General features: G+C 70.9%; 2 protein-coding genes across 4 annotated transcripts; both read left to right on the top strand.

Moving 5' to 3' along the window:
• Positions 1-1498: 1498 nt before the first annotated feature.
• On the top strand, positions 1499-12611 carry PPP6R1 (protein phosphatase 6 regulatory subunit 1). Of its 3 annotated transcripts, none has more exons than XM_037517216.2 (20): positions 1499-1522; positions 6343-6575; positions 7331-7517; positions 7595-7732; positions 7813-7878; positions 8113-8225; positions 8388-8501; positions 8770-8932; positions 9044-9196; positions 9324-9458; positions 9736-9800; positions 9877-9992; positions 10076-10161; positions 10247-10336; positions 10402-10499; positions 10958-11015; positions 11189-11370; positions 12107-12231; positions 12303-12464; positions 12547-12611. In XM_037517216.2, the coding sequence occupies exons 2-20, from the start codon at positions 6349-6351 to the stop codon at positions 12570-12572; spliced, it is 2304 nt and encodes a 767-aa protein (XP_037373113.1). In that variant the 5' UTR covers positions 1499-1522; positions 6343-6348; the 3' UTR covers positions 12573-12611. The 3 variants fall into 3 exon arrangements, with proteins under 3 accessions (XP_037373113.1, XP_037373112.1, XP_037373114.1); XM_037517215.2 differs by lacking the exon at positions 1499-1522 and adding an exon at positions 1993-2158; XM_037517217.1 differs by lacking the exon at positions 1499-1522 and adding an exon at positions 3504-3520.
• Positions 12612-14312: 1701 nt separating this feature from the next.
• TMEM86B (transmembrane protein 86B) lies at positions 14313-16213 on the top strand. Its single transcript, XM_037518215.1, has 3 exons — positions 14313-14698; positions 14935-15175; positions 15612-16213. The coding sequence occupies exons 1-3, from the start codon at positions 14654-14656 to the stop codon at positions 15992-15994; spliced, it is 669 nt and encodes a 222-aa protein (XP_037374112.1). The 5' UTR covers positions 14313-14653; the 3' UTR covers positions 15995-16213.
• The last annotated feature ends 1618 nt before the right edge of the window (positions 16214-17831 follow it).

Below are 17831 nucleotides of genomic sequence, written 5' to 3'. Positions count from 1 at the left end.
AGTGGATCCGCCTGCTCTGCTCCCCACTCTGTCTCTGGGGACTCCTCTCACCCCTGCACCTCTGGCCTGTTCCCCAGTTCTTGTGGCATAAATATTTTTAAAAATGTAAAATAAAATAATTGTCGGGTAAATATTCATCCCTACCCATCTCACTGCCAAGAGACAAGTACCTTTTCCCGCGGCCGGCCCGGCTGTGTGGCTGGACCTGCTTCCACCCAAGGGGGCAGCAAACCAGGCGCCCTGACACTTGCCCTGTGCTGACACGGGCGCCCTGGCCGCCTGCGAGCCCCCAGCTGTGGCCCGCCCGGGAGCTGTGGGCTCCCAGCAGTAGCTGGACCGGCACCAGCACCCCAGGCCTCACGGAGCACACAGGGGCTGCGGGGACCAGGCCTCCCGGCGGGGCGCGCCTGTTCCTGCCGTGAGCTAACCCGGGCGGGGGCAGCCGCGGCCCTGCGCCCCAAGCAGGCACAGCACGCGTGCTCGGGGCGCACTGCAATGTCCCCGACACCAAAAAGGTGCAAGAAAAAGTGGGGCCCGGACGTGCACACACTCCCGACACGGGCCAGGGAGGGGCCGCGAGAGCTGGGGAAACTGAGGCTCGGGGCCAGACGGGACGCTCGCGGACACCGACGCGGGCCGGCGCAGCCTCCCGTCTACACTCCGGGCAGCGCCAGGCGGCAGGGGTGGCGCCCGGCGGGCGGGGGGACCCGGGCGGCGGGACCGGGCGCCTGGCCGTGGCGGGAGGGAAAACGCGAGCTGGACCGCGCAGGAGGGCGCGCCTGGAGCCGGAGTCTGATTGGAGGAGGCGGAAGCGCCGTCCTCGGGGCAGCGAGCGGGCAGCGAGCGGGACGGGGAAATCCCGGAGCAGACTTTCCGCCGTCTCGGAACGGAGCCGCAGAGAGGCGCGCCCGCGGTGCCTGGGCGCCTGCGCGCCTGCGCAGTGAGCGGCCCGGGTTTATTCGGGGAGAGCCCGTTGGCACCGAGCCGCGCAGGCGCCTCCGCGGCGGCGGAGCTCCCGGCGGGCGGGGTGGGGAGCGGCGGGCCGCCGCGCAGGCGCAGGCGCAGGCGGGGCCCAGGCGCCCCGAGACGGCGGCGAGGGGGCGGGGCCGCCCGCGGCCCTGCGCTCGGGGGATTGTGGGATAGTGGCGGCCGGAGCCGGGAGTCGAGGCCTGGAGCGGACGGCCCAGCGCGACGCCCGGCCGCTTTGGCGCAGGGCGCGGCGGAGCGAGTGTCCTCGGCGGCGCGGCCGCTGCGCGTGTCCGGCCAGCGGAGGGCGACGCGCCCCGGCCTCGGCTTCCCCGCGGACACCGGCGACGTCCCCGCCGAGCGCCGCGCGGCCGCGCCGCCCCCCGCCCCGCCGCCGCGGCCAGCCCCCCGCGCCCCGCCGGCCCGGCCCCGGCCCCGGCCCGGGCGCCCGCCGCCCCGCCCCACGGACGGGCCCGAGCGGGCCGGAGCCGCCGGCGGCGGGGCGGGGGCGCCCCGATGAGCCCCGAGTGCGCCGAGCCGCCGCCCCCCCGCGCAGGTGAGCGCCCCGCCGGCCCCGCCAGCGGGCCTGGGCTCGTCTCCTCCCCGCGGCCGGCCCGCGCGTCCGCCCCTCCTGCCCGCCCGTCCTTCACGCCCGGCCCTCCCGCCCGCCCCCTGCCCGCCAGGGCGCCTCTGCCCCCTGCCCGCCGCCCCCACCAACTTCTCCAGCTCCGGCTCCCCGCGCCCCGCTCCTCCGCGGCCCGGGCCCTGCCCCGCTCCGACTCTTCTGACCGCCCCCAAGAGCCTTCTTCCCGGGTCGTCCTCTCGTGCCTCCCTGGGCCCTTCCTTCCCCCTCAACACTCCGCACCCCTCCTCCCCTGCGGCGCCCCGTGCTCCCCGGGCCCCTGGGCCTGGCCCTGGTGCCCCGGCCTTCCCAGCTGCTGCTGTGAGGCGGCGTCGCGCGGCCTGCTGAGGGCAGATGGGCTGGCGGGCCCGCCCGGGGTGACAGAGGCCAGCTAGGCAGTCACAATTGCTGGCGTGGTGATGGCACTAAGTCAGGGTGCTCGGGCAGGACCGGAGAGACTGGCTGGGCGGGTGGCTCTGCTGGCTGGGGCGGAGGAGTGGGCGCTGACAGATGGAGAGTGGGAAGAAGGGCCTTCCTGGCGGCAGGAGCGGCATGTGCAGATACGTGAAGGTGGCCGGCGGGCTCCTGCACTGCGGTGTGCTGCGGTGGGCGGTTGGGGTGGCTGGGTGGCTGGTGTGCAGGCACGGAGCCTGACGGGGGTGAGGGTCCCTCTCGCGCGCTCCGCTCTCGCCTGTGCTGTTGTGCCCAGGTCACAGACGTTGGCTGTGCCGGCAGCCCAGGGTCTTTCCGGACAGGAAGTTGTGCTGTCAGGCCCAGCCTGGGCCTGGCCTTGCGAGGAGACCCGGGTGGGTGTAGCTGGGCCGGGCTTGGCAGCCACCTGCGGCTGGTACTGCGCCAGGACAGGCTCTGAGGAGTGGCGTTGGGCCCGGGTGCTGACGGCTGCGGCCTCAGCCCAGGCCGCTGTGTGCCTGGACTTTCTGTCCGTGAGCAGGGACATTCTTGGCCGTCATGGGGAGATGCTACTGGCATCTGGTGTGGGGAGTGCAGGGGCCTCGCCAGAGCACGTTCCAGCCTGGTCAGTCGTGCCGGTGGGCCCTGGGGCGGGCGTCAGTTGTGGCTCTGAGCATCTACCCATCGGCCACAGAGACCAACTGGCTGCTGGGTGGCTGTGACTTGGGTTTGCTCTGCCCTGTTGGTGTGCAGAGCCTGTGGGCTGTGTGCTGTCTGCCCTCTAGAGGAGGCCCTGCTGTCCCCCCGCGGCTCTGCGGCCAGGATCTCGGCTGTCGCCCTTCCTCCTTGGGACTTCAGTTCTCACTAATTCAACAAGTTTCTCTGGCCTTATCTTGGGCCCTGGGAAGCCGTCAGTTCCCAGGGGAAGGCAGGTGGCCTAAGGCCAGACCTGACCCAGAGCCTCAGGTGCATCAGAGCTGGTGGCAGAAGCTGTGGGAGCAGGGAGTAGGCCCAAGGCAATCAGGGGGGCTTCCTGGAGGAAGTGGTGTCTGCATCAAAGCCTGAAGGACCCAGGGAGCTAATCAGGCCTGGGGAGCAGGAGAGAGCTCGAGGGAGCGGCGGGCCAGGGCAGAGGCGAGGTCAGGTGTGGCGGGAGGAGCGCCATGCGGGTAGCCGCGGGAGATGAGGTGAGAGAAGCCGGGAGACTTCCTGAGTGGAGTCGCCTCCCTGCGGCCCCTCGTGACCGGGCCAGCGCCTGGGGGGAGGGGAGCCCGTCCTTATTCCGGGCCCAAACAGAACCTGGGCTTCATGGATCGGCTGGGAGTGCTGTGCTGGGACAGCCTTGAGGGACTCGGCGGTGCCCCTCGAAGGGCCTTGGAGTCTGGACAGGGCGGGAGATGAGCCCAGGCTTTTGACAGGGGTCGTCCGAGACACCCTTCCCTCTTTGCCAAGGGCTGTTTCAAAATCGGCTGCTGCTTTTCCTTTAGCCTCGTGACCGGTCCGGGGACGCGGTCCTGAAGTGTGAGTTCTGAGCCCCTTCAGGAATCCTTGGCCTGTCCCCGTCTGATCTGCTCCTGGCCACCCTTCCCCCAGGCCAGACGGGCCGCGCCCCCAGGGAGTGTGGTTCTGGACTGGAGGGGAGGCTCTGTTCCCTGATGGGCACCCGCAGGCCTTCCTGAGCGTGGGAAGATCCTGGTAGGCCCTCCCGCGTGGCCTGTGCCAGGACCCTCCTCTTCTCTGCTTCAGCGGCCCCTTTTCCCGAAGTGGGTGTCTGTGTCCGCCCTGCTGGGCGTGTAGCGGGCCCGCGTGGGCCTGCCGTCAGGGGGCTGCTGCTTATGCTTTCCAGGTTTGGCGGAGCCCACCTGGCTTGGCGGCCGGGGCGGTGGTCTCTTGCTCTCCGACCTACTGGGCCCTGCGAGGGTGGGGTGAGGCTGGGGGCAGGTTCTCCTCCCGGGACTTGCCAGCCACCATCTCGCCTAGGCCTACGGCCGCAGATGGCTGCAGTGGCAGTGGTCAGCAGGCCCGAGGGGCCTTGTCTCCCGGAAGCCTCTGCGCCCTTGGCCTCCGCTTCCTGGTGCTTCGGGGCCAGGGCAGGCCGGCCAGGAGGGCCGTGCGTTGACGGCGGGCAGAGCGGTGAGGGCGGCCGGCCGGGGCGGTGCAGCCGGGCCCTGTCTGAGCCGGGCAGGGGTGGTGGCTGTGGGGTGGCCGGTGTCTGGTCTGGGGAGAGCGCGAAGCCAGAAACCCGAGGCCGTGGTGCAGAGCCGGCCCGGCCAGGGGTAGTTTTCATTTTAATGGCTTCCTTTCTCGCCTCCCGTTTCCCCTTCTTCCGTTTGCAGCCAGCCACGCTTTCAAACGGTCGCTGCACCAGTGGCAGTCACTTCCGTTTTCTTGGAGTTTGCTGAAACTCGCCAAGGGGGGCCGCGGGTGCGAGGCTCCGGTGCCCGAAGGGGCTGAGCCCCGGCCCGTCCTGCGGGCAGGCAGCTCCGCCGGCGCCTGCCCCCCTGTCAGCGAGTCTGCCGGGCCCGCCCCTGCCCTGCCCGGCTTCTCCTCCCGCCATGTGCCATTGCGCACTCGGGGCCGGGCGCTGGAGGCCACCTGCCTGGCCGGGTCCCCCGTTCCACAGTGCGAACCAGGCCCCCTCGCCTGCCGGTTCCTGGAGCTTCTGGTGACCCCCACCAAGTAGGGATGGCGGGCAGGGCTGGAGGCTGGAGGCGCAGGGGTGGGGACGGCGGGCAGGGCTGGAGGCGCGGGGGTGGGGCGGCGGGCAGCTTCCCGTCTGCTTTCTCCCCGGTTCTCCCGCGTCTGCATCGGGGCACATAGAGCTTTGAGAACTGATGTTTGTCCGGTCCCTGCCGCCACTCGGTGCAGTTGGATCTTCGCAGCTTCCGCTTACTTGTAGGGGAGCCACCCCCCTCCCAGCACCCCCCAGTCTGTGGCACCCCCACCCCCTTCTCCGGAAAGCCAGCCCTGGGAGGGAAGTCGGCCGGCCCGCACCTGGGCAGGTGGGGGGCCTGTGGCCTCCGCCCGGGTGCCTGTGTGGGGTGCCGGCCGGTTTCCGCGCAGGCCGGGCGCCTCCTCGCGGGTGGCCGGGCCGGAAGCGCGGGGCGCGCAGGCGCGGGGGCTCCGGGGCCTGTTCTCGGCGGCGCAGGCGGGGGGACTGGGCGGCCGCGGGGCCCAGCGGCATGTCTGGCGCGGTGTGGCCGGCGTGGGCCCAGCCCTGCAGGCCGTTGGGCTGTTGGTCACAACGGACTTTCTCAACGGAGGTGACGCTGACAAGCTTGCGTGCGGCCGAATTTAGCGCTCTTGGCTCTGAGAGCGTCCCTTCCCCATATGCGGGCTGGCCGGCCGCCGTGGTCCCCCAGCGCCCCCCACTGTCCGCCCGAGGGCCCCCGCCCCTGTGGCTCGCCTCTCCGGTGCCTCTGCAAAATGCAGTCACGTGGCCGTGGCCTCGGCGGCCAGGGCCCGTGGTCTCCTCGGCCTCCTTGCAGCAGGACCTCCTCCGAGGCTGGCCCCGGGGACACTGCTGGGGTCTGGGTCTCCTGGGGCGGGTGCCTTGGGTTTCCTGTGGCCTCAGTGCCCCTGCGGATGGGGCACATTGCGGGTGAGAGCCGGGGGGAGCAGGCTGGAGCGCAGCGTCACCCCAGTGATCCCCAGCGGGCACCGCCGCGTCCATGACTGTGCGGAGCCGCGTGGTCGCCCAGGTGGCAGGTGGGGGCAGGAGTGGCAGGTGCAAAGCGTCCTGGGGTCCAGGGCATCAGCTGCACCTCCAGGGAAGCAGCTGGCAGTGGGAGGGGCTCGACGGGGGGGGGGGCCGGTGGAGAGGGTCTCCTGTCCCCTGCCTGCCTCTCCCTGGGGCCTGCTGCTGTCTCGGTCCTGCTGGGCAGAGCCGCCTGGCTCCTTCGGGGCCCTCGTGGGAGGTTGTTCCGGAACACCGCCCCCCCCCCCCCCCGCCCCCTGGTTTTCCCCTTCCCTGTCCCGGTGCTGGGCGTAGAGAGGGGCCGGGTGTGTTTGGTTGTGTGTTTGTGGCGTCCAGGCAACGGCCACAGCCTGAGACACAGCCACTTCCCCGCCCGCCTGCCGGCCGCACGTGGCAGCGCTGCTGCTTGGCGGATGCAGGGGGCACAGACCTGACATCGGGGCGGCCAGGCCAGGGTCTCTGCTGGGCGGTGGACATGGGGCTGTGGGATGGCCCGGGGGCTTGCCGCACTGCTCCTCCATGGACCAGCCAGGGGCGGGCGGGCTGGCCCCTCTGTAGGTCGCCGGGGCCGCTCCGGCCGCGGGTCTTGGTGGAGGGTGGGTGGGCCGGGAGGGGCGGGCGGCTGGGCTGACGGCCCTGCCCACAGGGCGCCATGTTTTGGAAGTTCGACCTGCACACGAGCTCGCACCTGGACACGCTGCTGGAGCGGGAGGACCTGAGCCTGCCCGAGCTGCTGGACGAGGAGGACGTGCTGCAGGAGTGCAAGGTCGTCAACCGCAAGCTGCTGGACTTCCTGCTGCAGCCGCCACACCTGCAGGCCATGGTGGCCTGGGTCACGCAGGAGCCCCCGGCCAGTGGGGAGGAGAGGCTGCGCTACAAGTGAGCCCCGCCCTGCCCCCCCACCTACGCTGGCCGCACCCGCAGCTGCCTCCTGGCACTTTCCAGCTGACTCTGGCTGAGATGACCAGGGGGCCCGTGCAGCCCGCGCAGGGAGCGCCGCGGTGCTCTGCGGGGTCTCCATAGGCGCGACCGCCACACCCTCCAGCCAGGGCCCTGCAGCACGACATGGGCACTGGCCTTGGCCTGTTCTCTGGGAGTGCCCTGCTCGGCCTGGGTTGCTGCCGTCGGGGGCAGGTCTGTCCTGGGCGGCCTCTGTCCCTGCCCTCCCCTCTGTGGCCTGCTCCAGGGACGGGTGTCCCCCTCCTCTGCCCTGCCATTCGGGGGCCCAGCAGCTGACCGGCAGTCTGCCCCTGTCTCCTGGTGCCCTGCTGTACTTCCCTGAGACCTTGGGCCCGACAGAGTGTAGGAAGGATGGACCCCCGGTCTGCCCTTTGCACGCGCTCGGGCCCGCAGTGTCCCAGCGCCTCCTGAGGTCCGCATGGGGCGAGCACGGGCCCACCTGTCCTCGTGCCACCCCGTGACTGCTGTCCCTGGCCTCACCCTCCCCGCTGAGCGTGGCCAGACGCCTGTGCCCTGGGGACGCCTGGCCCGGGGCAGGGCTGTGGGCTGTCTGGGAGGGTGGGGGAGTGGAGGGGCCGCAGGTGGCTGGCTCTGCCTAGGGGGGCCGTGGGGGGGTCTGAGCCAGCCCGCGCCGCCCTCCCTGGCTGCCCCCAGACGTGACTGCCTGGCCCCAGGTACCCCAGCGTGGCCTGTGAGATCCTGACCTCAGACGTGCCCCAGATCAACGACGCGCTGGGCGCCGACGAGGCCCTCCTGAACCGGCTCTATGGCTTCCTGCAGAGCAGCGGCAGCCTCAACCCGCTGCTGGCCAGCTTCTTCAGCAAGGTCATGGGCATCCTCATCAACCGCAAGACCGACCAGGTGCCTGGCATCCAAGCGGGTGGGCAGGTGGGGCTGGCAGGCACCTGGCCCGGGCCGCTGACGCCCCGTGTCCCCAGCTCGTGTCCTTCTTGCGGAAGAAGGATGACTTCGTGGACCTGCTGCTGCAGCACATCGGCACCTCAGCCATCATGGACCTGCTGCTGCGCCTGCTGACATGCGTGGAGCGGCCCCAGCTGAGGCAGGACGTGGTCAATGTGAGGACGGGGTGGGGGGGTGGGCGGGGCACGGAAAGGCCGGGGCGGGGCCGTGTGCTGAGCTGCCTTTGCACCTGCAGTGGCTCAACGAGGAGAAGATCGTGCAGCGGCTCATCGAGCAGATCCACCCTTCCCGAGACGAGGCTGTGAGTCGGTGCCACCCGGCCCTCCCGAGCCCCGCCCCAGCCCCTCCCCTCCAAGGCCCCGCCCTGCCCCGCCCAGAGCCTGACAGGCGGGCTGAGCTTTGCCGCTGGGGCTGGGTGGGCGGTGTGGGCTTCTGAGCTGGGAAGCCTCCAGGGACCAGGGCAGATTGCCAGCCCTTAGGGGACCTGAGGGCCCAGTAGCCACACGGGCGTCCTTAGCTCCTTCTCCGCCCCCAGCAACATTCCAACGCCTCCCAGTCCCTCTGCGACATCATCCGCCTGAGCCGGGAGCAGATGATCCAGGTCCAGGACAGCCCGGAGCCCGACCAGCTGCTGGCCACTCTGGAGAAGTGGGTTTGTGGGCAGTGCCCAGACCCGTTTCCCTGAGCCCTGGCCCTGCCCTGCGAGCCCCCCCCCCCACTGCCTTGCCCCGCCTTGCTGCCTGACCACTGCTGGCCCCACCCTGTCCCTGCCTCCCCCTGACCCCTGCGTGCCTGCCTGACCACCCCCAGACAGGAGACCATGGAGCAGCTGCTGAGCAACATGCTGGAGGGCACACAGAGCCAGTCCGTCATCGTGAGCGGGGTGCAGGTGCTGCTGACCCTGCTGGAGCCCAGGAGGCCCAGGTGCCACCGGGGCGTGGGCGCAGGCCTTGGGGGCTGACACCGGTGGTCCTGGAGGGGAGGCGTGTTCTGTCTGGCAGCTGCAGGAAGAGGCCGAGGGCAGGGGCTGCCTGGTGCTTCCTGGCCGGCCTCTGCTCACCCCTTGGGGCTTCTGCCTGCACCACCTCACTTAGCCTTGCCTGCTCGGGCCCACGAAAGGACACCCTGTCTCTGCCTCCCATAGCCACACATCATGGCCACAGGCTCACTTACCGCCTTGTCCCCGTGGCAGGTCCGAGTCTGTGACCGTGAACAACTTCTTCAGCAGTGTGGACGGGCAGCTGGAGCTCCTGGCCCAGGCCACCCTGGACAGTGTTGTGTCCAGCCCGGGCACCCTGCATGCCCTGCGGCCTCGGCTCAGCCATTTCCACCAGCTGCTCCTGGAGCCGCCTGAGGTGGGTGGGTGGGCGGGCGGGCGGGCGGGTGGGGCGGGGCGGGCAGGTGGGTGGGTGGTGGGCGGGGGGGCAGCCAGCCCTGGGCAGACTGAGCCTCCCCTATGCCTGCAGCTGGAGCCCCTGCACACGACGTGGGGCAGCCTGGCCCCCCCACTGGGCAACATGCGGCTGCACGTGGTCCGACTGCTGGCCAGCGCCCTGAGTGCCAACGACGCAGCCCTGACCCAGGAGCTCCTGGCTCTCGACGTGCCCAACACGTTGCTGGTGCGGGGGGTGGGGTATGGGGCACCGCAGGGAGGGCATGGCTGGCATGGCGTGGCTGGGAGGGCGGGAGTGGCCAGAGTCGTGGGTGTGCGCACGGTTTCCTGGTGCCAGCCTGCTCGTCCCCCAGGACCTCTTCTTCCACTACGTGTTCAACAACTTCTTGCATGCCCAAGTGGAGGTGTGTGTGAGTGCCATGCTGAACTCGGCGCCCCCTCCCGACAGCAGCCCGGAGACGCCCACTCCGAACCCCGTGATAAAACATGTGAGTGCAGCTGGGCACGGGCCCTGAGGCTGGTCGTTGCTGTGGGAGCAGTGTGGGGACAAGCAGGGGCTGGTGGGACACGCTGACCCCAGGAAGCAGTGGCGTCCCAATGGGAGGCCAGGGAAGAGCTCTGGGGGGGTGATGGCCGCCCCCACAAGGACGCTTCTGGAGGAGCCTCTGGCAGGGCCCAGGCCTGGACGCGGGCTGGGTGGGGGGCTGGCTGAGGGCGGGAGGAGGGCCGGGGGGCTGGCCGCTGAGACCCTGCCCATGCCCACAGCTGCTGCAGCACTGCCGCCTGGTGGAGCGCATCCTGACGTCCTGGCAGGAGAATGAGCGCGTGCAGTGAGCACCCCTTCCTGCTGGGTGGGGCGGGCCAGGCGGGCCACTGCCGGCGTCCAGCTCAGCCTCTGCCCCGCAGGTCTGGAGGGGGCCCGCGGAAAGGCTATATGGGCCACCTGACGCGCGTGGCCAATGCCCTGGCGCAGAGCGCTGAGAAGGGGCCCAACGCCCAGCAGCTGGCGCAGCTGCTGAAGGGTGAGCCGGGCCCCGGGCGGGCGGGCGGGCAGGCGGGCGGGCATTCTTGGGCGCGATCCCACCCCGCCCCTCTCTGTGCGCAGAGCTGCCTGCCGAGCAGCAGGAGCAGTGGGAGGCCTTCGTGTCGGGACCCCTGGCTGAGACCAACAAGAAGAACATGGTGGACCTGGTAAGGGGCGTCCCCCTCCCTCCCTCTCCCCCCTCCCCCCATCTCCCTTCCCCCTCCCCGCGCCCTGACACCTCCCGCCTGCCAGGTGAACACCCACCACCTGCACTCCTCCAGCGACGACGAGGACGACCGGCTCAAGGAGTTCAGCTTCCCTGAGGAGGCCGTGCTGCAGCAGGTGGGGTGCCGGGCCACCTGGGGGGCCACCCCCGCCCGCTGGCCCCTGACCGCTGTCCCCCGCAGGCCTTCATGGACTTCCAGATGCAACGCATGACCTCAGCTTTCATCGACCACTTTGGTTTCAACGACGAGGAGTTTGGAGAGCAGGAGGAGAGTGTGAAGTGAGTGTCCCGCCCGGCTTCCCTCCCCCAGCCCCGCCTTCTCTTCTGGGGGGCAGGCGGTGTTCAGAGCAGGGGCGCTGAGCGAGGCCAGGCCAGGTACGTGGGGCTGCTGCGCACCTCGGCGGGCCCCGGGTGCAGGCCGTGGAGTCCGAGCTGTGAGCTCTGCTCGCGGGCGGTCGTCTACGTGTCGGCGTCAGCCCCGCTACCATCGTGGTCGCGAGCTGCCCTCCCGGGTCTTCCCCCAGACGGCAGGGGCAGGCGGCCTCTGTCGTTCCCGGGCCTGGCGGGTGTCCACAGCTCCGCAGCCGGCTCTGTCCCACCAGCCCCTCCCCAGCCCGGCCTCGGCCAGGGCGCGGATGAGCCCGTGGGTGGGCTTGGAAGCACGGCCCCGGAATGGCCAGGGGCCCTGGGGACGGGGCAGCGGGCCAGGGGGCCTCACCCCTGTGCTGCTCTCCCAGCGCGCCCTTCGACAAGACGGCCAGCATCACCTTCTCCCTCAACGCAGACGACGAGAACGTGAGTGCCAGCCGGCGCCCCCCTGCCCGCACCCGGCGCGTGGCCCACCCCTGTGCGCATGTGGCATCCCCCTGCCCACACCCACCACCCGGCGCCCCCTGCCTGCCCCTGCCCGCCGCCCTGTGCCCCCTGCCCGCCGCCCGCCTCCCAGTGCCCCCTGCCCGCACCCGCAGCCCAACGCCAGCCTCCTGGAGATCTGCTACAAGGACCGCATCCAGCAGTTTGACGACGACGACGAGGAGGAGGAGGAGGAGGAGGAGGGGGGCCCGGGCTCCGGGGACTCTGACGGGGACGACGGCGCTTGGCACGGCAGCTCGCTGGCCAGGGGCACCCGCCTGGGCCCGCCAGGCACGCGGTGAGTGTCCCCGGGTGCTGTCCCCGGCGGGAGGGCAGGCGGGTGCCCTCAGCCTGCCCCGGGGCCGGGGGTGTGCGTGCCCCCCAGGGTGGCGGGGCCTTCGGTGCGGCCTGGCAGGTGAGCCCGGATCCTCCCCCCCTGCCCATTTCCCTCGTCAGGGGGCCCGCAGGGTCCTCAGAAAAGGCGGTGGGGTGGCCCTGTGCGCAGCCCTCCCGAGTCCGGGGCGTGAGCTCGCCCCGTGCCCCGCAGACGTTTCCTCGTCCCTGTCGCCGCGGCGGAGCCTGTGCCGGGCGCAGCGGGCGGCGTGGCGTAGGCCGCAGGGATGGGCTGACCGCCTGCGAGCCCCTCACTGCCCACGGGACGGGCATAAAGATGGGAGCCCCCCGCCACGGTAGGCACAGGCGCCCCATCCTCCTGGCGTGGCCCGGTCAGCCGTGGCTGCTCGGCCCGGCCCGGCCCGGCGGAGTGGCGGCAGTGGCGCCGACCCACGAGCTGCCCTCGAGAGTGGGCGTCAGCGCCTCCGTGAGGCCTCTGGCTCCTTTGAGCTGGTCCTGGTGTGCGGGGAGGCGGGGTCTGGCCCCCCCGTTGCGCTGGGCACCCCCTTGTCCAGCTATGGTTGCAAGAGCACCCCAGCCTGGCGTGGGGGAGCCTCTCCCGTGTCCTGGTGGCCCATGGCACCCGGCCGCCCAGGCGCGGCGGGGACCCCGTCCTTGCGGCTGATGGGGCTTCCGGGCAGGAGCCGGGGCAGCACCGACAGCGAGGAGGAGGACGAGGAGGACGAGGAGGACGAAGAGGACGGCGACGCTGGAGCAGCCCTTGGAGGGGCCGGGCCCCCCTCTCTCCCCAGCCCTCAGCCTCCCGGTGGGTGCACTTGAGCGGGGGGCCTGGCCAGCTTGTCTGCCGGCCCGTGTGCTGACCCCGCCGCCCCCCAGGCCCCAGCTGGACAGCCACCTTTGAGCCCGTGCCTGTGGACATCCCAGCTGGCCCCCGAGACACCAGGGAGGAGGACCCCCGCACTGGGCCCCGGGCTGCGCCCCAGGAACCCCCTGCTCAGAGCCCTGCCCCCCGCTGGCCGCAGGCGCGCCGCAGCTCAGGTGAGGGGCAGGCGGGCCGACCCGGCCTCTCAGACAGCGGCCTCTGGCTCCGGCACTGAGCACGCCCTCCCCTCAACCCCAGGCCTCAAGACCCTGCACCCCCGTTAGCACCTCAGGAAGCCACAGACGGCAGCAAAGTAGCGGAGCCCTCTGGTGAGCCGCCTGCGCGCCTGCCCCGTCCCCACTCGCCCCGCCCTGCCATGCCATGCCCGCGTCTCACCCACCTCCTCCCTGCAGCCCCCCGCCAGGCCTCGGTCAGCACTGGGGGCCTCCCAGCTGCCCTCAGAGGGATGGGCTCCACCCCCAGCTCCTTGGACAGGTGACAGGCGGTGGGGCTGGCAGGGGCCGTTGTCGGGCGAGGGGCTTCCCGAGGGCAGGTTTCGGGGCCGGTCTCCCTGGGAGCCCCTGTGGGGGGTGGGGATGGCGGTGGATCCCCTGGGGTGCACCTGCTCTCTGCTCCAGCCTGCTGACATGCCCTGCCCCACAGTGCAACCGGAGCTCCTGCTACCTCTGTCCCAGCCTCTGGGGCCCCCCAGCCCCCCCAGGCCACAGAGGGGGAGAAGAGCCCAGAGCCCCCAGGGCCTCCCCAAAGCCAGAGGTGAGCAGGCGTGGCCTCGGGGCTGCCACGTGGCCATCACCCCGCCCTAGCCCTCGCTGCCCAGGCCAGCGGCCATGCCGGCGCCCGTCTCCCGCCCTCACCCGGTCTCTCCCGTCCCCAGGTAATCGCCTGGCCCCGGCGGCGTGGCCGGCCTCGTGCTGCGCGCGGACCGCCCGGGGGCAGGGCCATCCTGCCACGGCCCTGAGCCCGCCGCCCCGATCCCTCGTCCACGCCTCCCTGGGTCCCCAGGAGGCTGGTCCCGGGAGCCAGGCCCCCCGTTTGCACTGAGGAGGAAACGCAGAGCGTGTTTCCGGGAATAAAGACAGGCCGCGAGGGGGCGGCGCAGCCCAAGTGTGTCATCCGCGCGCGGGGCCGGCAGCTGGGCCACTCGGGCCGCGGTGGGCAGGTGCGCCCATGGGGGCTGCTTTGGGTCCCCAGACTCCCCTTCCTGCTCCACCCTTGGCCGGATGCCCACCTCGCGCCCGGCCGCGGCTCCCGTCCCCTGGGCCCAGCAAGGCCGTGCCTTTGCCCAGCCGTCGCCCGGCCCTGCACTCTCCTCCTGCCGGGCTGCAGGCCCCACCCCTGCGCACGGCCTTGGGAACCGGGGGTCCCCCTCCCAGGGCCCCCGTGACAACCCCAGGTCCACGCACTCGCCGACCCCAGCTCCCAGGGCCTGGGGTCTGACAGGCCCTCCTGGGCCGGGGCTGGGCCCAGCCCGGCCGCCAAGTGCCCTTGTCCAGCCCCCCGCCGGCGTGAGCGTCTGCGAGCGTCTCTCACAAACACCAATAAAGGGGACAGTTGGACACTCCGTGGCTCAGACCTTGCTTTCTGGACGCCGGCGGGTGCTGGGAGCGGCCCAGGAGGAGGGAGCATGGCCTCGTCTAGCTCCGGGTCCCGTCCTCCAGCCCGTGTGTCTCGCTGCACACACACGGGTGGGGGTGGGGCGGGGGCAGGGGGGCCTGAGGCCTCCAGGGCCGCCTCGGCGGACGAGCCGCTGGGCTCCACGGGGCCCTGCTTTCCAGACAAGCGGGAAGCAGACGGGCTGCTCCCCGGCCGTGCACGGGACCCTGTGTCCACGGCCCGGAGCGGTAGGTGGCCGGCCATGACCCGGCAGCCGCGCCCTGGAGGAGGAGGTGCCAGGCCGGCAGGAGCCGCCACTGCTCTCCGGCTGCGGCTGGGCAGACGCCTCCGTGTCCCTGTCCTGTGGCGCTCCTGACCCAGCCCAGGGAGGGACTCTGCCCCTGGAGGAGGCGGCTCTCTGTGCCTCTGCAGGGCCACCGCCACTGACTGGCCTCCCCACGGGGTCCGGCGCCCGGAGCTGCACAGGGCAGTGGGCGGGCACTGAGGCTCGCCTCCTCCCTGCAGCCAAGGCCCCAGGCATGGTAGAGGGCTTGGGGAGTGGGACCCCGGGTCCGATGGGCACCTTATCAGCTGGTGCCAGGCGGGGCCGCCCCAGGGCCGGGGCAGCATCCCCAGCCTGTTATCAGCCCAGAGTCCACAGGACGCTGCTCGGGTTAACGTGTAACCACACGCTGCCCTCACCCCAAAGCTGCGGCGCCCACAGACGGCCACCCAGGCGTCGCAGGCCAGCATGGACTCCAGGAGAGAGCTCCGGAAGCCTGGCTTCCCAGCACAGGTGAGGGCTGCGGGTGGGCGGGGGCCTGCTCCAGGGAACCCCAGCTGCCCTGTCCCCTGAGGCCGGGTGCGGGCTGCAGGCCGGCCCTGGGCCAAGCAGGCCCCACCGGACAGCTTGGCGGGGTCCCCGGGCGGGGGTGTTGCAGTCCCGCTCCGAGCCCTGGCTGGTCAACCGCTGGGACGCGGGGGTGGAGGGGGGCAGGGGGAACCCCAAGGCTGAGGCTCTGTCCTGCCTAGCCCGCGTGCAAGTGGCTGAGCCTCTTTGTCGTGTCCTGCGCCATCTACTTCCTGCTCTGGATCCCCGAGAGCCAGCCGTCCTGCTTCAGTGCCGTGGTCAAGTGCCTGCCGGTGCTGAGCCTGGTGCTGTTCCTGCGGTCCCTGCCCTCCAGCCTCGGCTCCACCTCACTCCTGCAGGGGGCCCTCCTGTGCTCGGCCGTGGGGGACGCCTGCCTCATCTGGCCTGACGCCTTCCTCTACGGTGAGGGCCCGGGCTTAGGGCCCCCTCACAGGCACCTGCCCCTGCGGGCAGCCTTCGGAGGCCCCACACAGGCCCTGTGGGGAAGCGCGGTCGTGGGCGCGGGGCCAGCAGGTGCAAAGGCTCCGAGATGGGCGCCGCCCAGGCTCCTGGGGAGAGGGGGACGGGCGTGGCCCCACAAGGCAGTGGGATGGGGCAGGTGTCTCGGCTGAGACCCTGCACCAGGGGAGGGTGGCCATGGCAGGGGAAAAAGGAGCTGAGGTGGGCATCACCCAGGCTCCTGGGGAGATGGTCTCACGAGGCAGTGTCCAGGATGGGGCGGGGGTCCCGGCTGAGTCCCCACAGCAGGGGAGGGTGGCCATGGCAGGGGCTGGCACTCAGGGCTGCCCTCAGGTAAGGGGGCAACCTTGGGGCTCACTGGGCACCCCCATGTCCTCAGGTGTGGGTGCTTTCGCCGTGGCCCACCTGTTCTACATCTGGAACTTTGGCTTCACGCCACTGAAGCTGTGCCTGCTGCTGCCCATCGCTCTGGTGACTGTGCTCTACTTCAGCCTGCTGCTGCTGCAGCTGTCGCCCGACATGGTGCTGCCCCTGGCCGGCTACGGGCTGATCCTGGCCACCCTACTGTGGCGTGGCCTGGCCCTGGGTGGCATTGCCGGCTGGGGCGCACTGCTCTTCACGTTCTCAGACTGCGTGCTGGCCTGGAGCACCTTCGTCCGGCCGCTGCCCCACTCCCGCCTGGTGGTCATGAGCACCTACTATGCCGCCCAGGCCCTCCTCGCCCTGACCGCCACCCAGGGCTCCCGGCTCAAGGCCAGCTGACTGGGGGCTGGACGCCTCACTTCCGGCCAGACTCGGGCCCTTCCACGGGGCCCCTGCCTCCCCCGGCCTCTGTGACCCCTCCCCTGCCTCCATGTGTTTAAGAGTAAAGTGGGCATTGGGAGGACGCGTCTCCGCGAGTGGGCTGGGGGCCGCCCACTGTCCGTGTCCCCGCTGTCTTCCCAGCGGCACTCGGCAGGTTCGCCACGTCTGGGCCCACAGCCGGCGGCGTGGAGGCGCCGTCTCGTGGTTGGGGCACTGCTGTGAGGATGCGCGTGTGCCCGCCCCCCAGCCGCCGGCCCGGCAGGCCCCGGAGAGCGCCGTCCTGCCCGGGCCTTCGTGGGGGCAGTGTCCATTTCACAGCCGAGCAGAGGCGGCCGCGCCCTGTGGCGGCAGATGGGTCAGCTCCGGAGGCCAGAGCAGGTGTCGCAGGGCCATCCCTCGCCAGCCCGCGCAGGGGCCTGCCTGCCCTCCGGCCCCGGAGCGCTGGGGCCACGGGCGTCCCTGCCCTCGCCTCCACAGCCCGCCCCTTCGTGGTGTGTGCCTGCTGAGGACGCCGGCCCGCCGAAGCCCGCCCGCTCGGAGACGGCATCTGCCGAGAACGTGGACGGCGGCCCGCACGGGCTGAGGCCGAGGCCGGGCGTCGTGCTCTGGGACACGCCCAAGCCAGCACACGAGGGGCGGCGGGCGCCGGGAGGGGCGGCAGCTAAGGGTGGGGGCCGCTTCTGAGGAGGAGGACGTGGCATGGCCGCGGCGGCCCTTTCCTTCTCTGGGCTGCGGGTTCTGCCTCCGAGGACATGAGGCCGTCAGTGTCGAAGCCCTGGCCCACCCGTGCATCAAGATGCGCCTTTAGAGGCTCTTTTTTTTTTAATGATTTATTTATTTATTTATTTTTAAAATTTTTTATTTTATTTATTTATTTATACAAGCACTGGGTATAATCAGAAGCGCGAGTGGGTGAGAGAATTCACCAGAGCCAGAGCGGGGAGCAGAGCAGGCAGAAGGACCGAAGTCCACTGCTAAGGGGAGCAGCGGGCGGCAGGAGAGGTCTGCGCGCCATGTGGGACCCTCCCTCAGGTGGCCGGGGAGCAGCCGGGGATCAAACCGGCGCTGCAGAGGCTGTGGGCAGCTTCACAGCCCAGCGCTCAACCGCTGTGCCAACTGGGGAGGCCCTATGATTTATTTATTTTTATACAAGACCTGGGGTACAGGCCGGAGATGCGAGGAGGTGAGAGGATTCACCAGAGACAGAGCGGGGGACAGAACAGGCAGCCTGACGAAATACACCACTGAGGGGAGCAGCGGGCGAGGCAGGAGAGGTCTGTCCCACCATGTGGGTTTCTCCGTGGCCCGCCAGGAATCGAACTCATGCTGCGGTGTTGCAGTGGTTGCGGATTGCTTCATAGGTTGCATCTTAACCCTTGCGCCACCAGGGAGGCCCCATGGTGTGCTTTAGATACTGCTAGAGCAGTGGGGGGACTTCTGTGTCATGACGTGCTTCAGGGCCACCGGAGCGGGAGGTTCTCCCTGAAACCTCCACCCCTTCCTCCTCTCACCCAAGCCGAGGACGGGCAGCAGGACACCCACACAGCCAGGGGCCACGGGGTGACACTGGGCTGGAGTCCAGGCCCCGGGACTGGGCCTGGGGCACCAGTGAGTGGCCAGAGCCCCCCGGGGACATGGAGGAGCTGTGCAGGACACTCAGGAGGGGCTGACTTTAGGAGGGATGCTAGGAACTCCTGGTCTGGGGGTGGCTGGGCGCCTGGACCCCCACTATCCCGTACATTCCTCCAAGAAGTGAGATCCCTCTTTTCCCTCCTAGAGGGCCCTCAGAACCAAC

This window comes from Talpa occidentalis, unplaced genomic scaffold (assembly GCF_014898055.3).
Source record: "Talpa occidentalis isolate TD23 unplaced genomic scaffold, MPIMG_talOcc4v2.1 talOcc4.17, whole genome shotgun sequence".
Lineage (NCBI taxonomy): Eukaryota > Metazoa > Chordata > Mammalia > Eulipotyphla > Talpidae > Talpa > Talpa occidentalis.
This window is presented reverse-complemented; position numbering and strand designations above follow the sequence as displayed.